At 41.1% G+C, this 26,247-nt stretch overlaps 1 protein-coding gene across 2 annotated transcripts; it reads right to left on the bottom strand.

Annotated features, from left to right (window-relative positions):
- Positions 1-486: 486 nt before the first annotated feature.
- On the bottom strand, positions 487-25,847 carry cux1b (cut-like homeobox 1b). Of its 2 annotated transcripts, none has more exons than XM_084419000.1 (23): positions 25,714-25,847; positions 23,772-23,882; positions 22,145-22,192; positions 21,980-22,058; positions 21,132-21,269; positions 20,131-20,254; positions 18,373-18,449; positions 17,871-17,937; positions 15,836-15,884; positions 14,821-14,913; positions 13,161-13,352; positions 12,221-12,279; positions 11,657-11,705; positions 11,485-11,581; positions 7,910-8,037; positions 5,882-5,945; positions 5,178-5,290; positions 3,917-4,033; positions 2,220-2,303; positions 2,072-2,128; positions 1,220-1,300; positions 1,052-1,116; positions 487-914 (listed from the first exon to the last, which is right to left on the bottom strand). In XM_084419000.1, the coding sequence occupies exons 1-23, from the start codon at positions 25,780-25,782 to the stop codon at positions 863-865; spliced, it is 2,013 nt and encodes a 670-aa protein (XP_084275126.1). In that variant the 5' UTR covers positions 25,783-25,847; the 3' UTR covers positions 487-862. The 2 variants fall into 2 exon arrangements, with proteins under 2 accessions (XP_084275126.1, XP_084275127.1); XM_084419001.1 differs by having other exon boundaries at positions 13,161-13,349.
- Between the last annotated feature and the right edge of the window lie 400 nt (positions 25,848-26,247).

Raw genomic sequence — 26,247 nt, 5'->3', positions numbered from 1 at the left:
AACCAGTGCAGAACTTCTGGAAACTTCTGTACATAACCTTTCAAACGTTTTGGGGTCAACTACAGGCAAGTTCAACCTTTTTTTTTTTAAAGAACAAAATTAATACTTTTATTCATCAAGGATTCATTAAACTGATCAAAAGTGACAGTAAAGACATTCATAATGTTACTTAAGATTTCTATTTAAGGTCAATTCTATTCTTTTGAACTTTCTATTCTTCAAAATCTTTTAGCATAATTTCCACAAAAATATTAAGCAGCAAAAAAAGTTTATTATACCCATTATTAATAACCGAGTAATAATAACTGAGCATCAAATCATCATATTAGAGTGATTTCTGAAGGATCATGTGACACTGAAGACTGGAGTAATGATGCTGGAAATTCAGCTTTGATCAGGAGTAAATCACACTTTACTGTATATTCACATTCTAATAATATTTCACTGTTTTTTTACTGTATTTTTGATCAAATAAGCATAAGAGACTTATTTTCAAAAGTTTTATTAATAACTGAATCTCATAATTAACAACCACACACACATTCCCTGAAAGCTTTCATTTAATTGGAAGAAACTACATCTAAAGTCCCATCAGCTGAATATAGAATATGAAGGGATACAGATATGGTGTCAGATGATGGAAGTATTAAATAAACCGTTAGCACTGATATCAGTCTCTGTAAGGCGTTAGAATCACGAGTGCAGGAGCTCGTTACAGAGAGAGAGAGAATGACCATCAAACCTTTACACCTGCTGTCTATTTAATAATGTTTAACCCACTATTCTCCCAAACGGTCCTGGTCCCAATAATCCAGTGGCAACCTCTGATTCTGATGCCATATAGATGTGATGATGTGAAGAGCTACTGCCAGGTGTCTCCGTTCTCATGGAACTGGTGCAGGTGATCCGAGTACCTGTGGGAAGAGTGTGTGGATCATTAACACACACACACACACACACACACACACACACACACACACACACACACACACACACACACACACACACACAAAGAGCTTCAAAACCATAAAATCTGGGTGAAAACACTCACTTCTTCGCACAAAATGCAGCACAGTCCCGGCCGATGCTCTCACTCCAGGCGGTTTTATACAGCACCTGACACACACACACACACACACACACACACACGGTCATAAGGCTTCAGGCCAGCTCAACACGAGCAGTAACGCACAGTTAATCTGAGGGTCACGTGACGCACCAGGAAGACGAGGCAGTGCAGGATCAGTGTGTAGAAGAACGCCACAGTCCTGGCCGTCTTATTGGACAGGATCACACGACCCTGAAACAGACACATTTTAATAGAACAATTACAATAGTAATATTTATGGCTGTCATGATTTCTGTGCTTCTAACGGTTAAAACAGAGATTTTCCTCTGGCAGAAACTGAAAGTTGCTCTTGTTTAGTTTCTTTCCTATGAACCCTTTTCACAGTCGGTGATGATGCGTTTCCACAGGTATCAATCATAAATACAGTCAATTTTAAATAATTTCAATGTTTATGTACTTTTATAATGCTACAGTTCGCTTTTTTGTAAGTTTGACGGCTTCTGCCTCTGAGAACCCTGGAAATGTGAAAAGGCTCCTTTGTGGGGTTCATCCGAGCGAAACGGGGACCAAATGTAGGGGCGGGACTTGATTCTGTCCAGGGAGACCTGATTGGACTGTATGCTAATGAGGCGCTGTGATGTCATGTGAGTGACAGGCTGCTGGAGGGGCGGGGCTACTGTTGATGAGTCATGCTTCTGATTATAGATCACGAGGGCACATCAATCTAAAATATATGATGTGCACTAACAAATCATTCATTATTAAACACTGCAATATTCCGTTAAAAATATAAGGATTTCGTGATGACTTCTCTTTTTATAAGCTATTATAAACTATTCTCGATTCATAAACTACTTTCTTTACAGATTTAGGAGGATGTGTGGCCGTTGGTGTTTGCTGAGTTTTCAGAGGCACGTTATAATGGACTGAAACTCACAGAGATGATGGAGATGTTTGTGTGAGCCGCTGGTGTGTGTGTGTGTGTGTGTGAGAGATACACACCAGGCTGAGCGTGGCTTTGTCCCACGGGCTGAGGCTCTGATATCTCCTCTGACGCTCCTAAAGGAGTAAATCACATTAGAAAGTGTCACACCTGAATCAACAGCAACAAACAAACACTTTCAGAAGCGAGAGTTCATGTTCTTCTCACCCTTTTGCTGAAGGAGGCGAAGGGATCGAGTCTCTCCTCGTACTGAGACGAGTATCGCATCACTGTATCATCACTGTCTCCAGCCTAACACACACACACACACATTAAACTCACATGCAGAGATGATCTGATCACACATGCTTATCACTTATCCCAAATATCAGCACGATTGCTAATGTGATACTGATTTTATACAACAGTTCAATAAACAACTTAATATTGTGTTACATTTTAGACACAATATTGACTGTTTTTACCAATGAAAATATTCCTAAACAAAAGCAGAGCTTCAGTTCTGAATGAATCCCTGTTTTTGAACGAATCAGTGAGTCAATGATTCAATATCCATTCATTAACAGTCACTCGCTTCGTTCCTGAATGAATCAGCAGTGTAAGTCTGACTTCAGATGCAGCTTCTGTGTTTCCTCTTCATTGCAAAGATGAATTTTGTTGATGCTGATTTTATTTGACTGGTAACAGCCCTATTGAGTCTCATTATTCTAATTGTATTTACTGAGTAAATCTAAGAATTTGACATAAAAGATGTTGCATACATCTAATAAGGTTAGAACAAATCCACTTAAAAAGTTAAAAATAAACGTGGAAATCAGTTTAAGGTGGGAAATATCAGCCGTTTACCCTCTGCGTGACCTTATGGACATGTTTGTCTTGTGATCACTTTGCCTGTGTTAATGCCAACTGCATACATTTTGGCACAGGTGTGTATTTTTATTGGAATTTTACTATTTCACCCCGATTTCCTTTAATACATTTATTTTGCACTAGTAACACAAAATAGTTCCACTCAGGACCTGAATGACAAACATGTCCCCATAGACGCCCATTTAAACTGCACATTTTTAATCCCAGGGCCATTTAACTATAAAATATAATTACATTTTTTGCAAGCAAATACTCGCTTTATTCCTGTTTTCTGCTTCTGCATATTATAGAGCCAACTGGGTAAATGATACAGCAGTAATTGTATGTTGGTATGGATGTCTGAGTGTGGTGTGTAATATTTGAGAGAGAAAAGCTCAACTGCAAATCCCAAATCCAGCACTGTGTCCCAGTGGAGTTTTACTGCATCTAATGGGGAAATCTGGTCCTGCGCCCCCAAACTAAAGCTCATTTTCTGAGATATCACCTTCAAATTTGGAACACAACTTGTTTAGATTTATGGCTTTGATTTTCTAGCAGGTTTAGAGTTCAATATGTTTCATAAAATATATATTTTATATAAAATAATGTTCATAAAATTTGTATAAAATTAAACCTCTATAACTTTTTTTCTTCTTTTTTTCCCCCCACTTTTTACATAATTTTTTTTTTTTTCTCAACAATAATCTGCCAAGGATCTTCTTTAAAATTGTCCCAAACTTAAGTCTGTGCTCACTAAGCTTCAAATTTTCATGACAGTTTTCAGATACAGACATTTTTGTCCACTATGGACCTAAAAGTGTAATTTTTTTTAATTAGGTTAATGAAAGAGTGAATTTGTGTCACAGCTGTGAACTGACCATGGCACAGAATATGAGGAATATGTAAAGCTTCGGGAGTCAGCTGACCACGACAGGCCGAAACCAGCACAAAAACACCCTCAGCAGAATATCTTCTATCGTTACACATGAAATCCCAGGGAATATTGCGATGTCCCGTTTGGTCGCGAGCGGATAATGGTGTCGTGATGGACTCACTCTGCTAGGGTAGCTCTGCAGGAACTTGATCTTCTCGTAGAGCTTGATGTTGTCGGCCCGAAGACTGTCCAGCTCACTCTGAAGAGCCTGTAAGGTCTGCTGTAGGGATCCGCTCGCCTGACACACAACAACAACAACACTCAGACTCTTCCCCGGAGCCACAGGAACCGGGTACAGTCATGTGATGGTGCAGTCATGTGATGATAAAGTCATGTGATGTGATGGTACAGTCATGTGATGGTAAAGTCATGTGATGATAAAGTCATGTGATATGATGGCACAGCCATGTGATGGTGCAGTCATGTGATGGTAAAGTCATGTGATGGTACAGTCATGTGATGATAAAGTCATGTGATGGTACAGTCATGTGATGGTAAAGTCATGTGATGGCACAGCCATGTAATGGTACAGTCATGTGATGGTAAAGTCATGTGATGGCACAGTCATGTGATGGTACAGTCATGTGATGGCACAGCCATGTGATGGCACAGTCATGTGATGGCACAGCCATGTGATGTCGCAGCCATGTGATGGTAAAGTCATGTGATGGTAAAGTCATGTGATGGTACAGCCATGTGATGGTAAAGTCATGTGATGGCACAGCCATGTGATGGTAAAGTCATGTGATGGTAAAGTCATGTGATGGTACAGTCATGTGATGATAAAGGCATGTGATGGTAAAGTCATGTGATGATAAAGTCATGTGATATGATGGCACAGCCATGTGATGGTGCAGTCATGTGATGGTAAAGTCATGTGATGGTACAGTCATGTGATGATAAAGTCATGTGATGTGATGGTACAGTCATGTGATGGTAAAGTCATGTGATGGCACAGCCATGTAATGGTACAGTCATGTGATGGTAAAGTCATGTGATGGCACAGTCATGTGATGGTAAAGTCATGTGATGGCACAGTCATGTGATGGTACAGTCATGTGATGGCACAGCCATGTGATGGCACAGTCATGTGATGGCACAGCCATGTGATGTCGCAGCCATGTGATGGTAAAGTCATGTGATGGTAAAGTCATGTGATGGTACAGCCATGTGATGGTAAAGTCATGTGATGGCACAGCCATGTGATGGTAAAGTCATGTGATGGTAAAGTCATGTGATGGTAAAGTCATGTGATGGTACAGTCATGTGATGATAAAGGCATGTGATGGTAAAGTCATGTGATGGTAAAGTCATGTGATGGTACAGTCATGTGATGATAAAGGCATGTGATGTGATGGCACAGTCATGTGATGCGCACTCACGGCCTCCAGCTCCTGGTTGCGCAGGCGAAACCTCTCCCTCTGACTGGAGATGATGGACAGCAGAGAGTCCATCTGACCCTGAGGAAGATCCGCGTGAGGAGAGCCGCCAGCACCTCAACACACACACACAGACACACGACTACTGAGGGATCTGCTTATCTAAAAGTAGGGCTGTCAAAATGGCTGAAAAGCTAAATTCGAATTTCTTTCTTAAATATTAGCAAAATTATAATTCTAAAAGCAACACTAACTGTTAAGAGGAAAAATGTGCTGTATTGTCTCCTATGCCCACAAGAGGGCGCATGTGAGCGCAATAAGCAAATATAAACCAAATCAAGCATCGCATCTTTTACTGAAATGAAATGACATTCACTTTATAAAGTGCATTCACTTTTGAAACTATTGTTCTTAAATAAATTATAATTTCCTTAATGTGTATGCAAGGAAAATTAGGTTACAATAGTGCATAAAACTGTAAGTGCATCAGTAACCTGAAAAAACACACGTTTTTTGCATTCGAATGTGCCGTTTTAAATTTTTTACTCAACGAATATTCGAAATTAGAATTTTTATTTGACAGCCCTAGCCAACAGTCATTTACATTTAATCATTTAGCAGACGCTCTTATCCATAGCACTGACAAACGAGGAGAGCAATCGAAGTGTATCTCAGTCTGTATTGTATTGTGTGTAATGCATGTTTACCAGAGAACAGAGCTGTGGCCTCTTTAATCGGCTCCGGGACGATCACTGCGCTGCTGTCTGCACCCTAGAACACACACACACACACACACACACACACACACACACACACACACACACACACACACACACTTCAGTGTTAGACAACATTCTCCAGAAAACACCTGCTCACTGATCGAGACTTACTGTTGACTATATTACCACGCTCAACCGCTCTAAAGTTTAGGGTCTGTAAGATTTGTCTCTTCTGCTCATCAAGGCTGCATTTATTATTTCAGCAAAAATACAGTAAAAACAGTGAAATACTAGTAGAATCCATTTTCTATGTGAATATACAGTAAAGTGTAATTTATTCCTGTGATCAAAGCTGAATTTTCAGCATCATTACTCCAGTCTTCAGTGTCACATGATCCTTCACAATATGATGATTTGCTGCTCAAGAAACATTTATGATTATTATCAATGTTGAAAACAGTTGTTCTGCTTCAGATTGTTTTGTGGTAAGCGTTAGGATTCTTTGATGAACAGAAAGTTTTGTGACATTATCTCCAATATCACTTTTGATCAATTTAATGCATCCATGCTCAATAAAAGTATAGAAAAAGAAATCTTTTTTTCTGACCCCAAACTTTTGAACGGTAGTGTTTTTTTATTCCATTTCCACATTTACTACATTTTCATAATTTACTTCACCAGTGTTTTTAGAGCAGTGAAAAATAATGTTAATTTCTGCAATTAATATGGACTGTTTAATGCAGCACGTATTTCCTGAACCTACGCTCATGTTTTTTCCACACTCCCGGTGCTAAAAGCTAGGGCTGGGTAAAAAATATCGATTTCTCGATTTTAATCGATTCTCATTTTTACGAACCGATATCGATTCTTAAATCCCAAGAATCGATTAGTCATCCTGTTTTCAGTTGATGAATGAATGTAACACTGTAGCGCATCCCATCCAATAAATCGCAATAATCTTTGTGCTTTATTATTATTGATATGAAACAAAGTCTCAGATTTCAAATTACGGCCATTTTCTTACGAAATTCAAAAACATAAATAGCGTTTTGTCGCTGTGGCGTGAGATCGCTCTGGCTCAGCTCTACAGAAGCACATGATCTTCTCTTCCGCCTTAATAACACCAGTTACAGCACGAGATAAACATGAATGAGCTTCTGAAAGTGTGTTAAAGATAGAGTACAACTTATCGAAGTCTGTATCATGTGACATGGAGTCGCTCAATCAGTGTTTCAACCGTGGAAAGACGTCAGTAAAACAGCTTGTAAACAATGTCATGTAACGTCACATTTACCTCAGAAAAACCATATCCAGTGCCCATAAACTCGTCAGTCAGCGAGAAAAATTAACTCTAGAGAGGAACATTTTGCTAAATATATGCACCATATTACATATTCATTATAATTTTTGATGTTCTTCAATATTTAATGCATGTTTGAATAAAATCTGGAAAGTTTTTTATGACAGCCACCATTTAAATGTTTATATAATTTCATATAACTTTATTATTTTAAAAATAGATAAAAGTGTAATTGAAGTGTTCGTATACAAATCAGTTAATTTTTACCTTCAAATATTATAGTAGGCTAATGAAGCCTATAGGCTACCACTGACTCCCATAGTTTACAATATAGTTAAGAGATTTGTTTTCCTTGAGAAAATTTGCAATGTATTGTACCTGATATCCAAGATAATCAATATTGAATCGAAATCGAATTGAATTGTGAAATTTGTGTCAATACCCAGCCCTACTAAAAGCTATGAAGTGAAACAAGTGAACAGACAGACAGAGAGAAAAAGAGAGAGAGAGAGAGAGAGAGAGAGAGAGAGAGAGAGAGAAGAGAGAGAAAGAGAGAGAGAGACATTTGATGACTAGTTACTTTACTATAAAGAGAATTAGAATTTATTATATCATTATTTCATTATTCCCAAAAGTAATATCATGAGTCTATGTGAGGATTCCCAGGACAGGATGTGTGTGACGTGTGTGAATGTGTAGATGATCTGCTGTCTGACCTCGGCGTCGGGCCGTGACATGGTCTGGATGGTGCTGAGGTCCTGCTCCAGTTTGAGGATCAGCTCTTTCTGATCAGCACTGGTCTTCACCGCTGCAGAGAACTCCAGCTGTAGAGACGTGTACCGGCCTGAACACACACACACACACACATCAGTGTGTGTACCGTCTCAAGAAGATCAACCTTCACAAGATTCTAACCTTTGAATATTTAGCTTCCATCTTCAATGCTTGTGGTTCTCCACCAAAACCACTGTCTAACTCTTAACCCTGTTAACCCTCGCCTGTGCCATGTCTCCTTCTGTACTATCGCTAGCTGCCTTCAACACGCATCTTAATATACCGACTGTGCAGAAACCCACAAGCTTCCGTCAGCGTTTGAATGCTTCAGTCTTGTACAGCACGTTGACTTTCCCACACATTACACTGTAAAAAGTTTGCTCTACTGGACTATGTAATGTATTTGTGCTTGGTTCCCAGATTTGGTCTGATCAACTGTTCATTGGGCTAAACTGTAAACTGTAAATCCACCATGACTATCATAATCTTACATTTATTGATCTGTTATTGATTTCTGCATCTGTGCAAACTCATCTCACTAACTACAGTATGTTTCCATCCAAAGTTGTGAATTTAACTTATGCGCAAAATGGGAATATTATGGGAGCTTGTTTCCGTAACTGAATAATAAATAAATAATAATAATTGTGACTTTTTATCTCACAATTGCGAGTTAAATCTTGCAATTCTGACTTTATTCCTCAGAATTGCGAGATATAAAGTCAGAATTGCGTGAAATAAAGTCGCAATTGCGTGTTATAAAGTCAGAATTGCGAGATATAGTCAGAATTGCGAGATATAAAGTCAGAATTGCGTGAAATAAAGTCAGAGTTGCGAGATATAAAGTCAGAATTGCGAGATATAAAGTCAGAATTGCGAGATATAAAGTCAGAATTGCGAGATATAAAGTCAGAATTGCGTGAAATAAAGTCAGAGTTGCGAGATATAAAGTCAGAGTTGCGAGATATAAAGTCAGAATTGCGTGAAATAAAGTCAGAGTTGCGAGATATAAAGTCAGAATTGCAAGATATAAAGTCAGAATTGCGAGATATAAAGTCAGAATTGCGAGATATAAAGTCAGAATTGCGAGATATAAAGTCAGAATTGCGTGTTATAAAATCCGAATTGCGAGATATAAAGTCCGAATTGCGAGATATAAAGTCAGAATTGCGAGTTATAAAGTCAGAGTTCGGACTTTTTTTCACGCAATTGCGACTTTATTTCTCAGAATTGCGACTATTTCTCACAATTCTGACTTTATTAAACGCAATTGCGACTTTATTTCACGCAATTCTGACTTTATATCTCGCAATTCTGACTTTATATCTCGCAATTCTGACTTTATATCTCGCAATTCTGACTTTATATCTCGCAATTCTGACTTTATATCTCGCAATTCTGAGAAAAAAAGTCCGAATTGTGAGATAAAAAGTCGCAATTATTATTATTTATTTATTATTCAGTGGCGGAAACAAGCTTCCATAGAATATCGCATAAAACATTTGCGAATAAACCAGCGTTTCCATTCAGTGAGTCAAAGAGAAGCGAATTAATACTTCCTGATAAACTGGCGCTAAATATCACTAAGAAAAGTAAGAGAAGCCACTGTATATACTAATTTTTGTATATATAATAAATTACTTGCGTCTCAGAGTGCGCAGACGAAACGCAATGAACGCATATCGGAGGAAGATGCTGCTGTTTGGGAACGCAGACGTGTAAGTCAGTTCTGGAAGGGTTATGCCGTCCCATCGCACAAAGTCACATGATTTGTTTTTTGTGCGCATTGAGGAATTAATTCAGTAAAGACGTTTCCATCGTAGTTTATGCACGTTTTGTCAGATGTATCCAACTCAAACAAGCGCATACTATTTTTATGTGCATTTAAAAAAAATGATGCACAACTTGCCGTTTCCATCCAGCAGTTTTTGATGCGATATCCCAAAGTGCACATTGAAGCAGGAGGATAGCTTAAGACATTACAGAACACACTCGCTCCCTTGATAACCCTGTTTCCACTGCCCTTGACATCCACACCCCTCTTAAAACTAGACTTGAACCTAAACTAAACCTCTCCACACACTCGACTCCCTGGTTTACTCCTGCTTTTCTGAAAACAGCTGGCCATCTCTATAGGAAAACCGGCTTAACTGTGCACTGTTTGCATCCTCTTGACCCAAAACATTGCTTTCCATTGTCAGTAACCTCACCAACCCTCCTGTCCCTGACAAACTCAGCAGAGCTCTGGGAGTCGTTTTTACACTTCTTCCTACATAACATATATGTAGTGTATATAACCCCTTCCCCTCTACAGTCTTCTCCTATTCTCTCACAGGACTTCTCCACTGCTTTCACACCTGGTACTTTCACTGACTTTGCCTTCTTCTTATGGCTGTTGACTCTGGCTTCATCTGTATCCTAATTCTCATAGACCTTTCCTCTCCATTTGACACCATTTCTCATTGTATATTCATTTCCCCTTTCTCTGCTCTTGGTAACCCTGGAACGGTCTTATTCTGGTCCACAAATGCCCCTGTATCGCACGGTGTTCCCCAGGGCTCTGTTCTAGGACCTTTACTCTTCATCAGTCACATGCCCCCTTTAGGTTACATTATCCATCGCCAGGGCTTTAACTTTCATTTCTATGCAGATACACACTCAACTTTACATTTGTTCTCACTATAGAGGGTATGCGTGTGACGTGTGACTGCGGTTACACACACAGAGTGGCAAAAAGACTGAGCGGCAGCATTGGTTTTCATGCCGCGAAAAACACACAAAACACATCTAAAACGGGAAAGAGCTTTGAGATTGACTGTACAAACAGATTTGACAAGAAATCTGAGGTATATTTTTACAGACTGCCGAAAGCTACAGAACAGAGAAGCGAATGGATCGCTGCAATTCACAGAAACAACTGGATCCAGGCAGTGAAAGGTGGATTTGCAGTTATCATTTTGTGTCAATATGCTGAATTTAGGGGTAAAATCATACCCTATATATTGTATTGTTATATATTGTATTGACAACTCATCAATTAAATATTTACCATCATATATTCTGCATAATTGGATGTTTTTAAATAAACACTGATAAAAAAACTATACAAGTTATAAGGCTGGATGATATGATGATATATATAACATTGATATGAGTAAAACATGGATTTAGACCTATATTGTCTTTATATAAAGTGTTCACAGGCAAATTTGCTTTATGTATTTCCTCAGCGTCAAAATCAGGCTCATATAAATATCAGGAAACACGATTCCTGGCTGCATATCAATATCACTGGATCTTTGGTAAGTTAAGGAACACTTTATTGAGTCCAACCTTTAGTTTAAACTGATAATCGCTTGTTTTACTCTCGTTCACAGTTTCTCCTATTAAATCCAGTCACTCAGCAGCTCTTCTGCCATTCAGTCCAGCTGAGGGAGTGTGTTCCCGTGGGAAAGTGACGTCAATGCATTCCCTCTATTCTGCCTCTTTCCCCACTTTAAATACCCCACAGACTCACTGCTCAGCTCAGTGTTAGCGATGCGCAGAGAGGCGTTCTCCGACTGAAGGCCTCGGTTCTTCTCCAGCAGCAGCACCTCCAACGGCTTACAGGAATCCTGTGAGAGACCAGCACATCAACACCTCCAACAACACACTAACACACTAAAAACACACAAAAGACTGCTGTTTACCTGCACTGTGGCGCTGTCACACGGCCCGAACTCCATCGACTTCAGGATGCTGTCAATAACAATCAGAGCCGATCAGTAAGAGGAAACCAGGAGCCAATCGAATCTAGTTTTTCTGACAGCCTTACATCAGCCATGATTAAATACAACATGTTCATGGACGCGAGCACTCAGAATGGGCATGATCTTTAAAGAAACAACTCATGACTTACAACTGTGCCAATTATATACAGTTTATAGTAACACCAAATAATACACACAAGCATGCACGCACACACACACACACACACACACACACACACACACACACACACACACACACATAGTGATGAAACATGATACACTTTTGTAGTTTTTGTAGCAGGCCCTACTGAGATGCTGAAAACAACATTTTAACCAACAATTAAAGAAATATATATAAAAAAAATATCAAAAAGTGCAGATATTTCTTTAATTGTGGTTTAGCCGTCAATAACTCGAGTAGACAAATTGATTAAAATGGCCAATGATGTTTGCCACGGCCAAGCGTGAACTCTTCAATGCTCGTCAGGAACGATGGACTCTCACCTGAGCTCTTTCTTCACCTCCTCATAGTCTGCCTGCGCCTGCAGCTTCTCCTCCAGTTGCTGGAAGAGATGAAGAGACCGTGATGAAGACAAATGTACAGCACTGGAGCTCAATCACACACACACACAAAAACCTGTTACGCGGCCACATTTCTGACCTAAAATGCCGTTTTTAATTGTTCTTGTTGATGATGACCTGTGAGTGTTAGCCAATGCAAATGCCCAGCATTACCACTGCCATAAACTGATCTGTGCAGATCTGGTTTGTGTGTGTAACACAGTGAGCGGCCCTTAAAGGGACAGTTCACCCAAAAATTCTAATTATTTATTATTATTAATTTATTATTACTTATGATGTAACGAGTACATCAGGATTTATGGGAAGTGATCCTCGGTTCCGGCTGATCTAATCTATGCAGCCAAACATTGAACTATAGAAGTATATAATGTGTTATGTGTATGCTAGGCCAAAGAGATGTGTTTTTAGACTTGAAATCAACTGTAACAAACAAAACGAAAATCAAAAAAGACAACTTAGATATGTGTGTGTTATGCACAGCATGGATTTCTGTCAGGGATGGAAATGGAGTGGATATGTTTGCGTGTGTGAAAACCAGCACGCTAATGGTGTGTGTGTGTGCACCCACATCGCCCTAGCAGGGAATGGAGGAACGAGGTGTGTGTGTGTGTGTGTGTGTGTGTGTGTTTAAGTGCTGCGCAAACCAACAGGAACAGGTCACTCTGTCACAGTGCCCCATCAACTGTTTGGTTACTGACTTTCTTCAAAATATCTTATTTTTTGTTCAACAGAAGAAAGAAACTCAAACAGGTTTGGAAGCACATGAGGGTGAGCACATTTATTTTCATTTTTGGGTGAACTGTCCCTGTAACGCAGTAGTGCACATGACTGTGTGTTGTGTACATGAGTGTGTGTTGCGCACCTGGAGCGCGGTGGTCTTGTCCTGGAGCTGCTGCTGCAGTTGGCTGGTGTGTGTGTCGGATCTCTCTCTGAGCGAGGACAGGCTGGCCTGCAGTCTCTGAACATCCTCCACCAGCTGCAGCATCTCACGCTCCTTCGCACTGAGCTCCGCCTCCACACTGGAGCGCGGCACCAGCTCCGCACACTCGACCTGCTGAACACACACAACAACACTGAGCATCGTATGAACACACACACGCACCTGTAGACGTGGGGAACAGAGGTTTCCTGTGAATGTGCTGCGATGAATGAGGTCAACACTGACCAACACTGACATTAGCATTGAAAATATTTTGCCAGCTGCCAAAATTAATCTTTGTCTTTGCATTTGATCATTTACTGTGAAGATACAGTTGTAAGCGCACTGTGAAGAGCATCAAATGTTTATATTTGCAACATTGTGTTGAGCTTTGTAGCCATTCAGTCATATCTCTTGAGGGCATGAACGCAGTGGCCAATCAGATGTGTTTGCTAGTCAGAATCCAGCCAACACCGCTGAGTTTGAGTTCTGCTTGCTCGCCAATCCTTTCATTATAACCCACAAAGTATAAACACAATGTCAATAAGAGATTCATAGCACAGCTTCATTGATTATAACAGGAGATGCGCGAGAGTACAGCGCTGTGTATCTTGCGCTGTGATTGACAGCTTCAGTGATTATAATAGCAGCGATCTTTGCTCGCTTTATCCACCTTGTTTTTCAACGCGGAAGTAAGGTGTTCTCTGTGAATGTGCGAGACTCAGTCGCTATAGGGAAATAACAAGAAGAATATAAAAGTGCAGCGAACTGTAAAACTGTTTGCGCTACAAACCTGTGTGTTTATAATTAAGACAATAATATAGTAAGAAATTCCAGTTTGCAATATCAAGCAGAATAAAGAGCTTTTTTGTACAGCTAAAAATAACTGGAAGCCAGACACATTAAAATGCACAACTGAGTCTGATTCACAGTGATAACTATAGCAATGGACATCACTTTATTCAGTTTCTTTCAGTTTTATTCAGACTGTCTTCAATAAGCTTGAGATCCTTTTTACTGTTGTATCAAAAATGTTATCAAGAAATGTGACATTTGAATGGCATCTGAAAGTACGGTGTCGTAACAATGTTATTTTTTATCAAGAATAGCTATATCCTGATGAATACCACTATCGTGATCATATCTTGATATAGCATGTAGGTCATATCTCTTTAAGGTCCTTGCACAATTCTCGTATGAAATTTTCGCACGTTAAACAATAAATACCTCACGTTGTGTCGATCACGTTTACACACTGCCTCCGAAACTTCCGTCCGTCATAAAAACATTCGGATCGAGTCCGTAGCAAGCATTTTGAGAGGGGTTTTGACCATTCAGAGCCACCGAATGACGAATACGAACATTTCGGACTGTGCCAGGACCTTTACACTACAGTGCTGTTTTTGGGGGGGGGAGTTTGGAGAACACAAAGCGGCTTTTCAGGCTGAAATAACACCAACAGAAGTAAGGTTTGTTTGACTCAGACCTATGCTTTTATGTTAATGGTGGTGTTTTATCTGATGGTTATATCAGTGCTTTAGGTTATGTGGTAGCAGTTAATGTGAAGAAAGCATGTATGAGTGTAATATTGTGAGCTTGGTACCGTATACGGCGTGTTGTCCGTGCGTGTCGGCGCTTGTGTTGATCTGATCTGCTCTCTCAGAGCTTCAGCTTCTCTCTCAGCAGCGTCTGCTCTCTGCAGGAAAACACCATCAGGACAGTTAACAACTCTCTCTCTCAGAGAGGATCGTCACTAGAACACATGCATGTCTGTCAAACTCATGTGTGTGTTATCATCTGCTCTCTGCAGGAAAACACCAGTTAACAACTCCACCAGACTCTCAGCCGCTCTGAAGACTGCCTCACACTACAGGAGTTTTAAAATCCTAACCGATTGTGAAATCTGGTTCCAGCACACACTTAAGGAGAATCTTTGCAGATGTTCTTCCCTCAAATATTAAACGTGCTCACACTACAAGATTTGGAAATCACGGCGCATCACACACTACACAATGTTCTTAAGATTATCGTGCCAGAGGAAGCGCCTCACGTGATCTACGCAGCAGATCGGAAGCGGATGTACACAAAATGGATACTGTAACACGACAACTTGCTGTATCAATAATGATCGTTTTTTGTGAGAAAAAACAAAAGTGGAAGATTAAACAGGTGTGGATGAGGAAATGGTTGGGGAGACGGGGTCAACATGGATTGTCAGTTCTTCAGCGAGAATTGGAGGTGAGAATTTAATTGCCCGTATTACTATCTGGTCGTGTGTTAGAATTTTTACCGCTATAGCGTATTTCAAAATGTCCGTCACTTCCGTCTCCTCGTAGACTTGTTTCTTATTGGCTATTGTGACGTAATCACAGCCTTGCTCATCCCGGTTTGCTGGGCCCGATTTGTGTGAGAGCGGATCGGGAGGTGCAAGATTCGATCCGTGAACGCCTCACATTACCAGATATTCTGCGCCGAACATCGGAACCGATCGAGGTCCTCAACAAGATTTTTTCTCTGATTCTCGGGAGGGGAAAATCTGGGTTTAATCGGCCTAAAACTCCTGTAGTGTGAGCCAGGCTTTAGAGAGGATCTTATGTGTGTCAAACTCATGACTGCACCTGATTGGCTCGCTCCACATCCGTCATCACCATGTCAATCTCATCAGCCCTGTGAAACACACATTCATCATAACACACACATGTACAGATGTGCTTTAATGTACACACACTCTGAAAACATCTGATAGTAATATATGACGACGATGAGGACGATGGTCTAATGTTTAACAAAGTATTCATTACTCCAGTGAGCTCACTGTTTCTGCCTTAAATTATTACATTGTTTAAATCACTACATTATTAGCTAACTGTGATTCTGAAATACGTAACTTAGACAGTTTCCTCTGATATCAGATCACTCTAAATTGTAATGTGGACTCATGCACTTTCTGTAAAGCTGCTTTGAAACGGTGTGTATTGTGAAAAGCGCTACACAAATAAAGGTGAACTGAATTAATAGTACATGTTTATATAAATATTTACTGTCACTTTCTTTCAATTGAATGCGTCCTTGATGAATAAAAGTATTAATTCCTTTCAAAACCTACTGACCCTGAACAGTGTTTCCCCTACCATTATATAAGGGGGGCGCCCCGCCCTCCTAACGGCTCCCCCCGCCCCCCTTGGAGGTCAAGTAAATTTGATTTGATTTTCTTTATAGCGACAGATTACAATTTATTTTATATAAAAAAAAAAACGTTATTTATCTTATTTCCACGATGGCATGTCTTTTCTGTCTGTGTTTACAATTATCCCAATGAGTGCGCACACTCACACACAAACAAACACTTGCGTCACATACAGTTGAGCACTAGCGGACAGAGAGCGCGCGGCTGGAAATGTGTCGCTGAACTGAAGATGGCAACACTCGCTCTACTGGAGTAGCAGCCGGAGTAGCTCTCCTGCTCCAAGTCTAACGCCCGTTTCACATATATTTCGTTTGCGGTGAGTATTTTTTTTCCGTACCCATGTTAACAGAGCTTTCACACTGCACGAGGATGCAGTCCGTCGATGATCGATCTGTTCCAGTTGCGGTGCGTATACAGCAAGTGCAGAGATCGTTTCTGCACCGAGTCTATTTCTGCTGTGCTGCAAACGCTGAATTAAAGTGACAGCGCATGTTTCGTGGTCAAAATGAACACCGATTGACCTGAAAATGTAGTAATTTCACCATAAGTGCGATTAATTAAATAAAATGTAGTAATCTCACCATAAATTTATTTAATTAATTACTACTTTTTTCACTTTAAGACTGAGTTAAAGCAAGGAAAACTACAATTTACCTCAACAAGGCGACATAATGAACAACACTCGTCTTATTCGTGGAGGTGGAAAAACAAGTTCTTTGTGACATGCAAGATTTATTGTATTAAAATTTAAATACAAAAGATTTTAATATAAGTACATGGTTAAATATTTTACCACTTGCTTGAGCAACTTAATATATAATTATATAGAAGTAATGTATTGAATAATACATTGTTTAAATTGTGTTTACGTGAACGCGCGTTCACAGCAGTGGTGCGTCTGACAGGATTATTCTCTCCAATAAATGCATCATAGAAATAAAAACTTCTCATAAAAAAAGCCCATTTAAAATTTATATATATATTGGTTAGTATTTATAAATCTTTTTTTAGTTGTTAGTTAAAAAATAAAACTATTTAAGCTCTGGTCCATTAATATTAACAAATACTTCTATAAATTTAACAAAGGTTATTTGCAAAAGTCAATTTTAAAAAGATTTAAATATGTTTATTTATTTTTTTAAAGAGATATCTTATGTTAACATTTTTTAACTTTTACAAACCATTACCCTCCCAGACAACCAATTTATGTGATAGATAGATAGATAGATAGATAGATAGATAGATAGATAGATAGATAGATAGATAGATAGATAGATAGATAGATAGATAGATAGATAGCGTCTGTGTCAATTTTCCCCAAACCAACCCCCCCCCCACCCCAAACCTGTAAACCTAGGGGAAACACTGCTGAACTTCTGAACAGTGTTGTACTTGTAGTAGTTCACTTGATGAAGATATGAATGTGAATGATGATCCGCGTATGAAGTAGTTGAACACACACTTACTTTGCAGCCGACTCTTCGTCATATTTAGTCTTCAGGTAAAAAAGCTCCGTCTGAGTTCGTTCAAGAGCTGCAGAGACACAACAATATATCATGATCTATTTAATAATGCTGAATATTTAATATTAATAATCTCCAGCACCCTCACACACACAAAACTCTCATACACACACACACACACACACACACACACTGACAGACACACATACACACACTGACAGACAGACAGACAGAGACACAGAGACACAGACACACACACACACACACACACACACACACAGACACACAGACAGACAGACAGACAGACAGACACACAGAGACACACACACACACTGACAGACAGACACACACACAGACACACACACACACAGACAGACAGACAGACAGACAGACAGACATACAGACACAGACAGACAGACAGAGACACACACACACACACACACACACACACACAGACACACACTGACAGACACAGAAACACACACACACTCTCACGCACACACACCTGTCTGCAGGCTCTGGGCTTTGAGTTCAGTTTCCTGTAGTTTACACACCAGAGACTCATGTGACTCCTGGAACTTCCTGTTGGACACAAACATGACGGGATCCAAAAACAGACTCTGATTAGATGATGCTAATAATGTTTAAATCCGGGATCTTCAAATCTCCAACGCTGAACACACAGCCGGACACACAGCCGGACACACAGCCGGACACACAGATGAACACACAGCCGGACACACAGATGAACACACAGCCGGACACACAGATGAACACACAGCCGGACACACAGCCGGACACACAGCCGAACACACAGCCGGACACACAGCCGGACACACAGATGAACACACAGCCGGACACACAGCCGGACACACAGATGAACACACAGCCGGACACACAGATGAACACACAGCCGGACACACAGATGAACACACAGCCGGACACACAGATGAACACACAGCCGGACACACAGCCGGACACACAGATGAACACACAGCCGGACACACAGCCGGACACACAGCCGGACACACAGCCGGACACACAGATGAACACACAGCCGGACACACAGCCGGACACACAGCCGGACACACAGCCGGACACACAGCCGGACACACAGATGAACACACAGCCGGACACACAGCCGGACACACAGCCGGACACACAGATGAACACACAGCTGAACACACAGCCGGACACACAGCCGGACACACAGCCGGACACACAGATGAACACACAGCCGGACACACAGCCGGACACACAGATGAACACACAGCCGGACACACAGATGAACACACAGCCGGACACACAGCCGGACACACAGATGAACACACAGCCGGACACACAGCCGGACACACAGCCGGACACACAGATGAACACACAGCCGGACACACAGCCGGACACACAGCCGGACACACAGCCGGACACACAGCCGGACACACAGATGAACACACAGCTGAACACACAGCCGGACACACAGCCGGACACACAGCCGGACACAAAGATGAACACACAGCCGGACACACAGCCGGACACACAGCCGAACACACAGATGAACACACAGCCGGACACACAGCCGGAGACACAGCCGGACACACAGCCGGACACACAGCCGGACACACAGATGAACACACAGCCGGACACACAGCCGGAGACACAGCCGGACACACAGCCGGACACACAGATGAACACACAGCTGAACACACAGCCGGACACACAGCCGGACACACAGCCGGACACACAGCCGGACACAAAGATGAACACACAGCCGGACACACAGCCGGACACACAGCCGAACACAAAGATGAACACACAGCCGGACACACAGCCGGACACACAGATGAACACACAGCCGGACACACAGATGAACACACAGCCGGACACACAGATGAACACACAGCCGGACACACAGATGAACACACAGCCGGACACACAGATGAACACACAGCCGGACACACAGCCGGACACACAGCCGGACACACAGCTGGACACACAGATGGACACACAGTCGGACACACAGATGAACACACAGACGGACACACAGACGGACACACAGCCGGACACACAGATGGACACACAGCCGGACACACAGCCGGACACACAGCCGGACACACAGATGAACACAAAGCTGAACAGGACAATGACTTCAGGATTACTAGAGAATGACGGGCAGGTTTGATGGAGTTTGATGTGTGTTGTTGGAGTGCTTTCCTGCTCTGATGACAGTAAAGTGAGGTGTGATGTACACACACACACACACACTGACCTCTCTTTCTCGGCATAGTCTTTATGAATCTGCTGCTGTTTCTCCAGGGCCAGATTCTCCGCCTGGTTCCTCACGCTCTGCTCGTATTCCCTGATCTTCTCCTTCAGGGTCTTAATGGTGACCTCTGCACACACACACGGCAAATATCAACCACACTACTCAAGCTCTCAGGACACACATTCATCACTGTGAAGCTGTGACACACACACTCAAACATGTTTTTTTCTAGAAAAAAATTCACATAGACTGTGAAAAAACACCAGTATTTTCATCGCATTTGTACTTTATTTATTGGGAAAAGAAACCAAAAGAATATGAATGATATTACTTGGCTTAATTTGTTTAGTAAATGTTTCCTTTATTCATTTTCGTTCTTAAAGTCACCATAAAATCAAAATGGGCAATTCTAGTGTTTTATGGAATATTGCAGTGTTTATACTAAATGATTTATCGGTGCACATCATTGTTGTGTTAAGTTCATGTTGCTGGTGGTGATCTTGAATAGAGTCCAGCGCTGAGGGAACAGTGGATGCAGTTCGTTTAGCAGAAACCGAGTTAATGCAAGTGTGTTTGTTTCTGTGGCGAATGGAGCGCGCCTGTTTTCAGAAAGAACCGGTACAGCGTATCTGTCTTTTAGAAATCTGATAAAACTAAAGACTCTTCAGAGATATGAAGGATGCAATACTACTCTATAGGTACTCAAGATTAACATGAGATTGGTGTGTGTGTTATGTGCCCTTTAATCATTTAAGGAAGCACTCGTTATACAGAAATCTATTAACAGTTAAAGGGACAGTTCACCCCAAAATGAAGATAATTTACTCACTCTCATGTTGTTTTTGTGTGAACTGTCCCTCCTTTCATGTTTTCACACTGTAATGAGTGCAGTATCAGGCCTGATAGCGATACTCAGCCGAACACGAGCCGTCAGTGGCAGAACCGACGACAGGCCGTCTCCAGTGGTGTGTGTGTGTGTGTGTGTGTGTGTGTGTGTGTCTCACCCTGGTTCTTGACCTCAGCGAACTCTTTGTTGTATTCCTCGAGTGTCTCGCGCAGCTTCTGGTTCTCCGTGTCGATGTCATGCATCCTCTGAACCTTCAGATGCAGCTGCTGAGACAGCTCCAACACCGGCACCGGGTCTACACACACACACACACACACACACACACACACACACACACACACACACACAGAGAGACACACACACACACACACACACACACACACACACAGAGACACAGACACACACACAAAGAGAGGGAGAGAGAGAGAGACACACACACACACACACAGAGAGAGAGACACAGACACACATACACACACACACACAAAGCGAGAGAGAGACACAGATACACACACACAGAGAGAGAGACACAGACACACAAACACGGACACAGACACAAAGAGAGACAGACACAGACACACACACATACACAGAGAGAGAGACACACACACACACACAGTTTTTAGTTTTTTCCTCACACGATAGGGCGGCTCAGAGAGAGAAAAGAGTGTGTGTTGGATAACATGTCAGACACAGTTTATTGTGTCACTAAAACACTTTTATGATGACCAGAAAAGAAGGATTTAATCCGTAATGTGGGCCTTTACTCTTCTGCTCATGAACCAGCCTGAAACACACCGGGACTCTGGTTCTGAATGTCTTTGCTTTCCTGTTGCGATCAAATGTGCATCTGCATCATATCACAGTACACCACACACACAGCATCAGCACACAGCAGATCACCAGCACCTGCTCTCATCAACATATCCACATCTGTACTCCTCCCTGCTGTGACTGCATTATGAAGGGGAATATCTGAGATTGTGGTGTTTTGATCAGACGTACCCGGCACATCGATCAGCCGCTTATAGACGTTCAGGAAGGCCGTCTCCGACTCTTTACTCCTCTTACTCAACGCATCGATCTGGAGGAGACAGAGAGAGGGAACACGCGTGTCTAACACACACCGACAGCATCGCACACACACATTCATGACGTGACGACGCTCACCTCGGCCTGGAAGCTCTTCAGCAGCGGAGACACCAGCTTCCTCAGATCCTGCAGCACACACACACACACACACACACACACACACACGAAGAAGAAGATGATTCAGTACCAAACACTTCAACAAGAGCTAGGCCTGCATTTCACACACAAACACTTGCTTTTACACCACACAAATAGCCCAATAGTCACGAGTCACGACAATATATGTGTGTGTGTGTGTCCTCAATCCCTCTGCTGACCTCTATATTGCCCACTGCAATATCTAGGCTAGTTTTTAACAGCAGACGGCGCTCTAGGCTAGTTTTTAACAGCAAATGGTGATATAGGCTAGTTTTTAACAGCAAATGGTGATCTAGGCTAGTTTTTAACAGCAGACGGCGATCTAGGCTAGTTTTTAACAGCAGACGGCGATATAGGCTAGTTTTTTACAGCAGACGACGATCTAGACTAGTTTTTTACAGCAGACGACGATCTAGGCTAGTTTTTAACAGCAGACGGCGCTCTAGGCTAGTTTTTAACAGCAGACGGCGATCTAGGCTAGTTTTTAACAGCAAATGGCGATCTAGGCTAGTTTTTTACAGCAAATGGTGATATAGGCTAGTTTTTTACAGCAGACGGCGCTAGGCTAGTTTTTTACAGCAGACGGCGATCTAGGCTAGTTTTTAACAGCAGACGGCGCTCTAGGCTAGTTTTTAACAGCAGACGGCGATCTAGGCTAGTTTTTTACAGCAAATGGTGATATAGGCTAGTTTTTTACAGCAGACGGCGCTAGGCTAGTTTTTAACAGCAGACGGCGATCTAGGCTAGTTTTTAACAGCAGACGGCGATCTAGGCTAGTTTTTAACATTAGATGGCGCTTTAGGCTAGTTTTCTACAGCAGACGGCGATCTAGGCTAGTTTTTAACAGCAGACGGCGATCTAGGCTAGTTTTTTACAGCAGACGGCGATCTAGGCTAGTTTTTAACAGCAGACAGCGATCTAGGCTAGTTTTCTACAGCAGACGGCGATCTAGGCTAGTTTTTTACAGCAGACGGCGATCTAGGCTAGTTTTCTATAGCAGACGGCGATCTAGGCTAGTTTTTAACAGCAGACGGCGCTCTAGGCTAGTTTTTAACAGCAAATGGTGATATAGGCTAGTTTTTAACAGCAAATGGTGATATAGGCTAGTTTTTAACAGCAGACAGCATTACTCAAATTAATCTAAATAGATTTATCACGGTTATACTATAATATTCAGAAGTAAACACTGTAGCTGACAGAGTGTTTATGTCAGAATGTTTATTTTTAAACGACAACCTTCTTGGGGCTTCTTTGACCGATATATTTAACAATATATTTAACGATATATTTTGCATTTCTCATCCAAACAACGTCAAACTTGGCACTGCACTTACTCGTGCCCGTAGCAAGACATCTGTCGAGTTTGAAATCCATCGGACTAACGGTTTGAGAGATATGCGAATAACAGACAGGATAATTAATTCCAATTAGTCGTTAGATTAGTCGACTAATCGATAAAATAATCGGCCGACTAATCGTTTAATTAATAATCGTTTACCCCAGCCCTAGAATAATCCTTTAATCTCGTCTGACGACAGACAGCTGAATGACTGCGTCACATGCACACCTCAGGCGTGTTCTTCTTGAACTCGCGGCTCTGCTCGATGAGCTTCTTCCTGGACTGCTCGCTGTCGTCCTGTCGGCTGGCCAGGAGTGTGGCGCTGCCATCCAGCTCTCGCTGAAACACAGCAAAACACACGTGATTACAGTCACATCCATTCACAAATCTCACAAACAGGTGGTTTCTGTAATGTAGGCTAAGTAATTGTTGCGTTACTTAGTTTCTTTTTATGGAATGTAAAAAAAATTGGTAAAAAACCTGGTCTGGTTTTTTAATAACAAAAACAAAAGTTCTATTTCTGGCAAATGTAAAGGCCCTTTCACAGCAAAGGTGAATGAAATGAAGCCTCAGGCTGAAGGAAACACAGATTCACTCCTGTACAGTAGAGGGCGCCACTCAAACAAACCTTTCTGGATCACAGCACGCAGGAGAAGAAAGTTCAACATTCTTATCTCAGCAATAAAAACCAAAAATGAAATGCAAATGTGATGTTTAACTAAAGTAATTTTTGCTTTAGTATGGTAAAACTGGATCATTCAAGGTCAGCAGCAAAGACATTGTTTAAAAAAGTGAGATTAAATACATAAATACATATGTTTTTAAGATATTTAATAGAGCCGTATCATTCGAACACCCATGCGATCTAATTCCCGACATGACAGCGATTTAGCCATGTCTATTAGGCTTTTGAGTTTGACAAAAATCACACAGAAGTACTGAGATAAACATTTATAGTTCGGATATAAACACTGATGTCTATGGCAGCGACCAAAATAGAGCAAATCATCTTTTGAAAGTAACTTGGCGCTTCAAATAACGATTGTATTGATGACATAGTTACACAAGTGACTTAAAAAAATATGTTTGTCATTGAATCATTCATTCAAGAGATTTGTTCAAAAATGCTGATTCATCCAGAAATTAAATAAGTGAAGTCTTTAAGCGCGAGTCACTGAATCATTCATTCAAACAGATTTTTTTTCTTAAATAATTCATTATACATTTTTGGATTTATTAAACATTTTAAATAATCTGAAGCAATTTCCATTTGTCAGAACCTCTAGTAAACAACGTTATATTATGATCTCTATTTGAAACAAAAGAATTGTGATTCTCAATTTATCCATAATCATGCAGCTCTAATATTCTAATATGAAAAACTGTTTTTATTTGTATTGAGTAATACTGAATCTGTTTTAGAGCAAGTGAGATAAGTAAGCAAATGCCTTATCACATTTATTCTAGAACTAACGTTACAATAACTATCATGTATTCATCTCAAGATATCCCTCAACATGGAGACAGAAGAGTTGTCAGTCACAACATAGGAAAACAAAGTAGCCTCCGTTACTTGATTTTTGTTGTAAATTAAAAGTAATGTATTACTTTACTAGTTACCTGGAAAAGTAATCTGATTACATAACTCACGTTACTTGTAATGTGTAACGTTACTGCCAACACTGCAGCTTCAAAACATACAACACACCTGCCTATGATTTACATACCATATATAATCCAATCACAATTTGAATAAAAGTTTTATTTTTGATCATTCTAAGTGGACCAACTACCACATACACACATATACTGCAAAAGTGTTAGGAGTGAAACTGAATTCAAATATGACTAAGTTAAATTATAGTTCCGTGTGTGACTGACTTTTAGCTCAGTCGGAAGAACTATTGGTTATTAATCTGGCCTGGTAAAATACTGAGATGTGACAACAGAACAGACAGCATCTTTAGACCAAATGAGTCACACTGTTAAAAACACTGTTAAGTCCAGCATTAAAGGAACGTTGATATCTGTTCATGTTTCTATAAGTGAGTACTACTTTTGAGGATGTTGTTTACATCCCAGCCGCTGATCGATGAATGATGATCGATAACAGATCAGCAGCCGATCACACATGAAGATGAACGTGTAACAGGGCTCGAGATCCACTGACCTGCAGCTGCTGCAAGTCGAAGCGCTTCCAGAACTGACACATCGATGATGCTGCGCTGCTGGCCGCCATCTTGGCATCTTCACCACATCACAACACATCACAACATGATGACACGCGGCACGCGCACGCGCGGCTGTTTCTGTGGGACGCGCGGCTGTTTCTGTGGGACGCGCGTGGCGGCTCAAACAACTGTGATTGGCTCATCCTGCTAAACGCTGAGAAAAGTAACACTTGTCATGAAACACTGGCGCGAGCTATCAAACTTCTACCTAAATAATAATAACAACGACAGTTCAATACTAATAGACATTCAATTAAAAGTACACAATTAGGTGATCATTTATCTATTTTGTAATTGACAAATTATTAGGACACATTTCATGCTTCTCCAACAGCTGGTGAACGAATGCTACTATGGTAAAGGATCAGCTCATTAATATTAATTAGACAATCCAGGCAGATTGGCCAATCACGGCAGCGTATGCTTATTTTTATTTTTATTTTATTTTTCTGTGTTTATTCATTTTAAAGCAT

Source organism: Rutilus rutilus (genome assembly GCF_951802725.1).
Source record: "Rutilus rutilus genome assembly, chromosome: 9".
Lineage (NCBI taxonomy): Eukaryota > Metazoa > Chordata > Actinopteri > Cypriniformes > Leuciscidae > Rutilus > Rutilus rutilus.
Note: the sequence above shows the minus strand (reverse complement) of the source record. Positions and strands in the feature narration are given on the sequence as shown.

Excerpts from the sequence above, each read along its gene's own strand:
- cux1b (XM_084419000.1), bottom strand. The coding sequence starts at position 25,782 with ATGGCGGCCAGCAGCGCAGCATCATCGATGTGTCAGTTCTGGAAGCGC. Across the intron at positions 2,129-2,219 it reads TCGCCTCCTTCAGCAAAAGG|GAGCGTCAGAGGAGATATCA; the intron begins GTGAGAAGAACA and ends TTACTCCTTTAG. Across the intron at positions 1,117-1,219 it reads TGCACTGCCTCGTCTTCCTG|GTGCTGTATAAAACCGCCTG; the intron begins GTGCGTCACGTG and ends TGTGTGTGTCAG.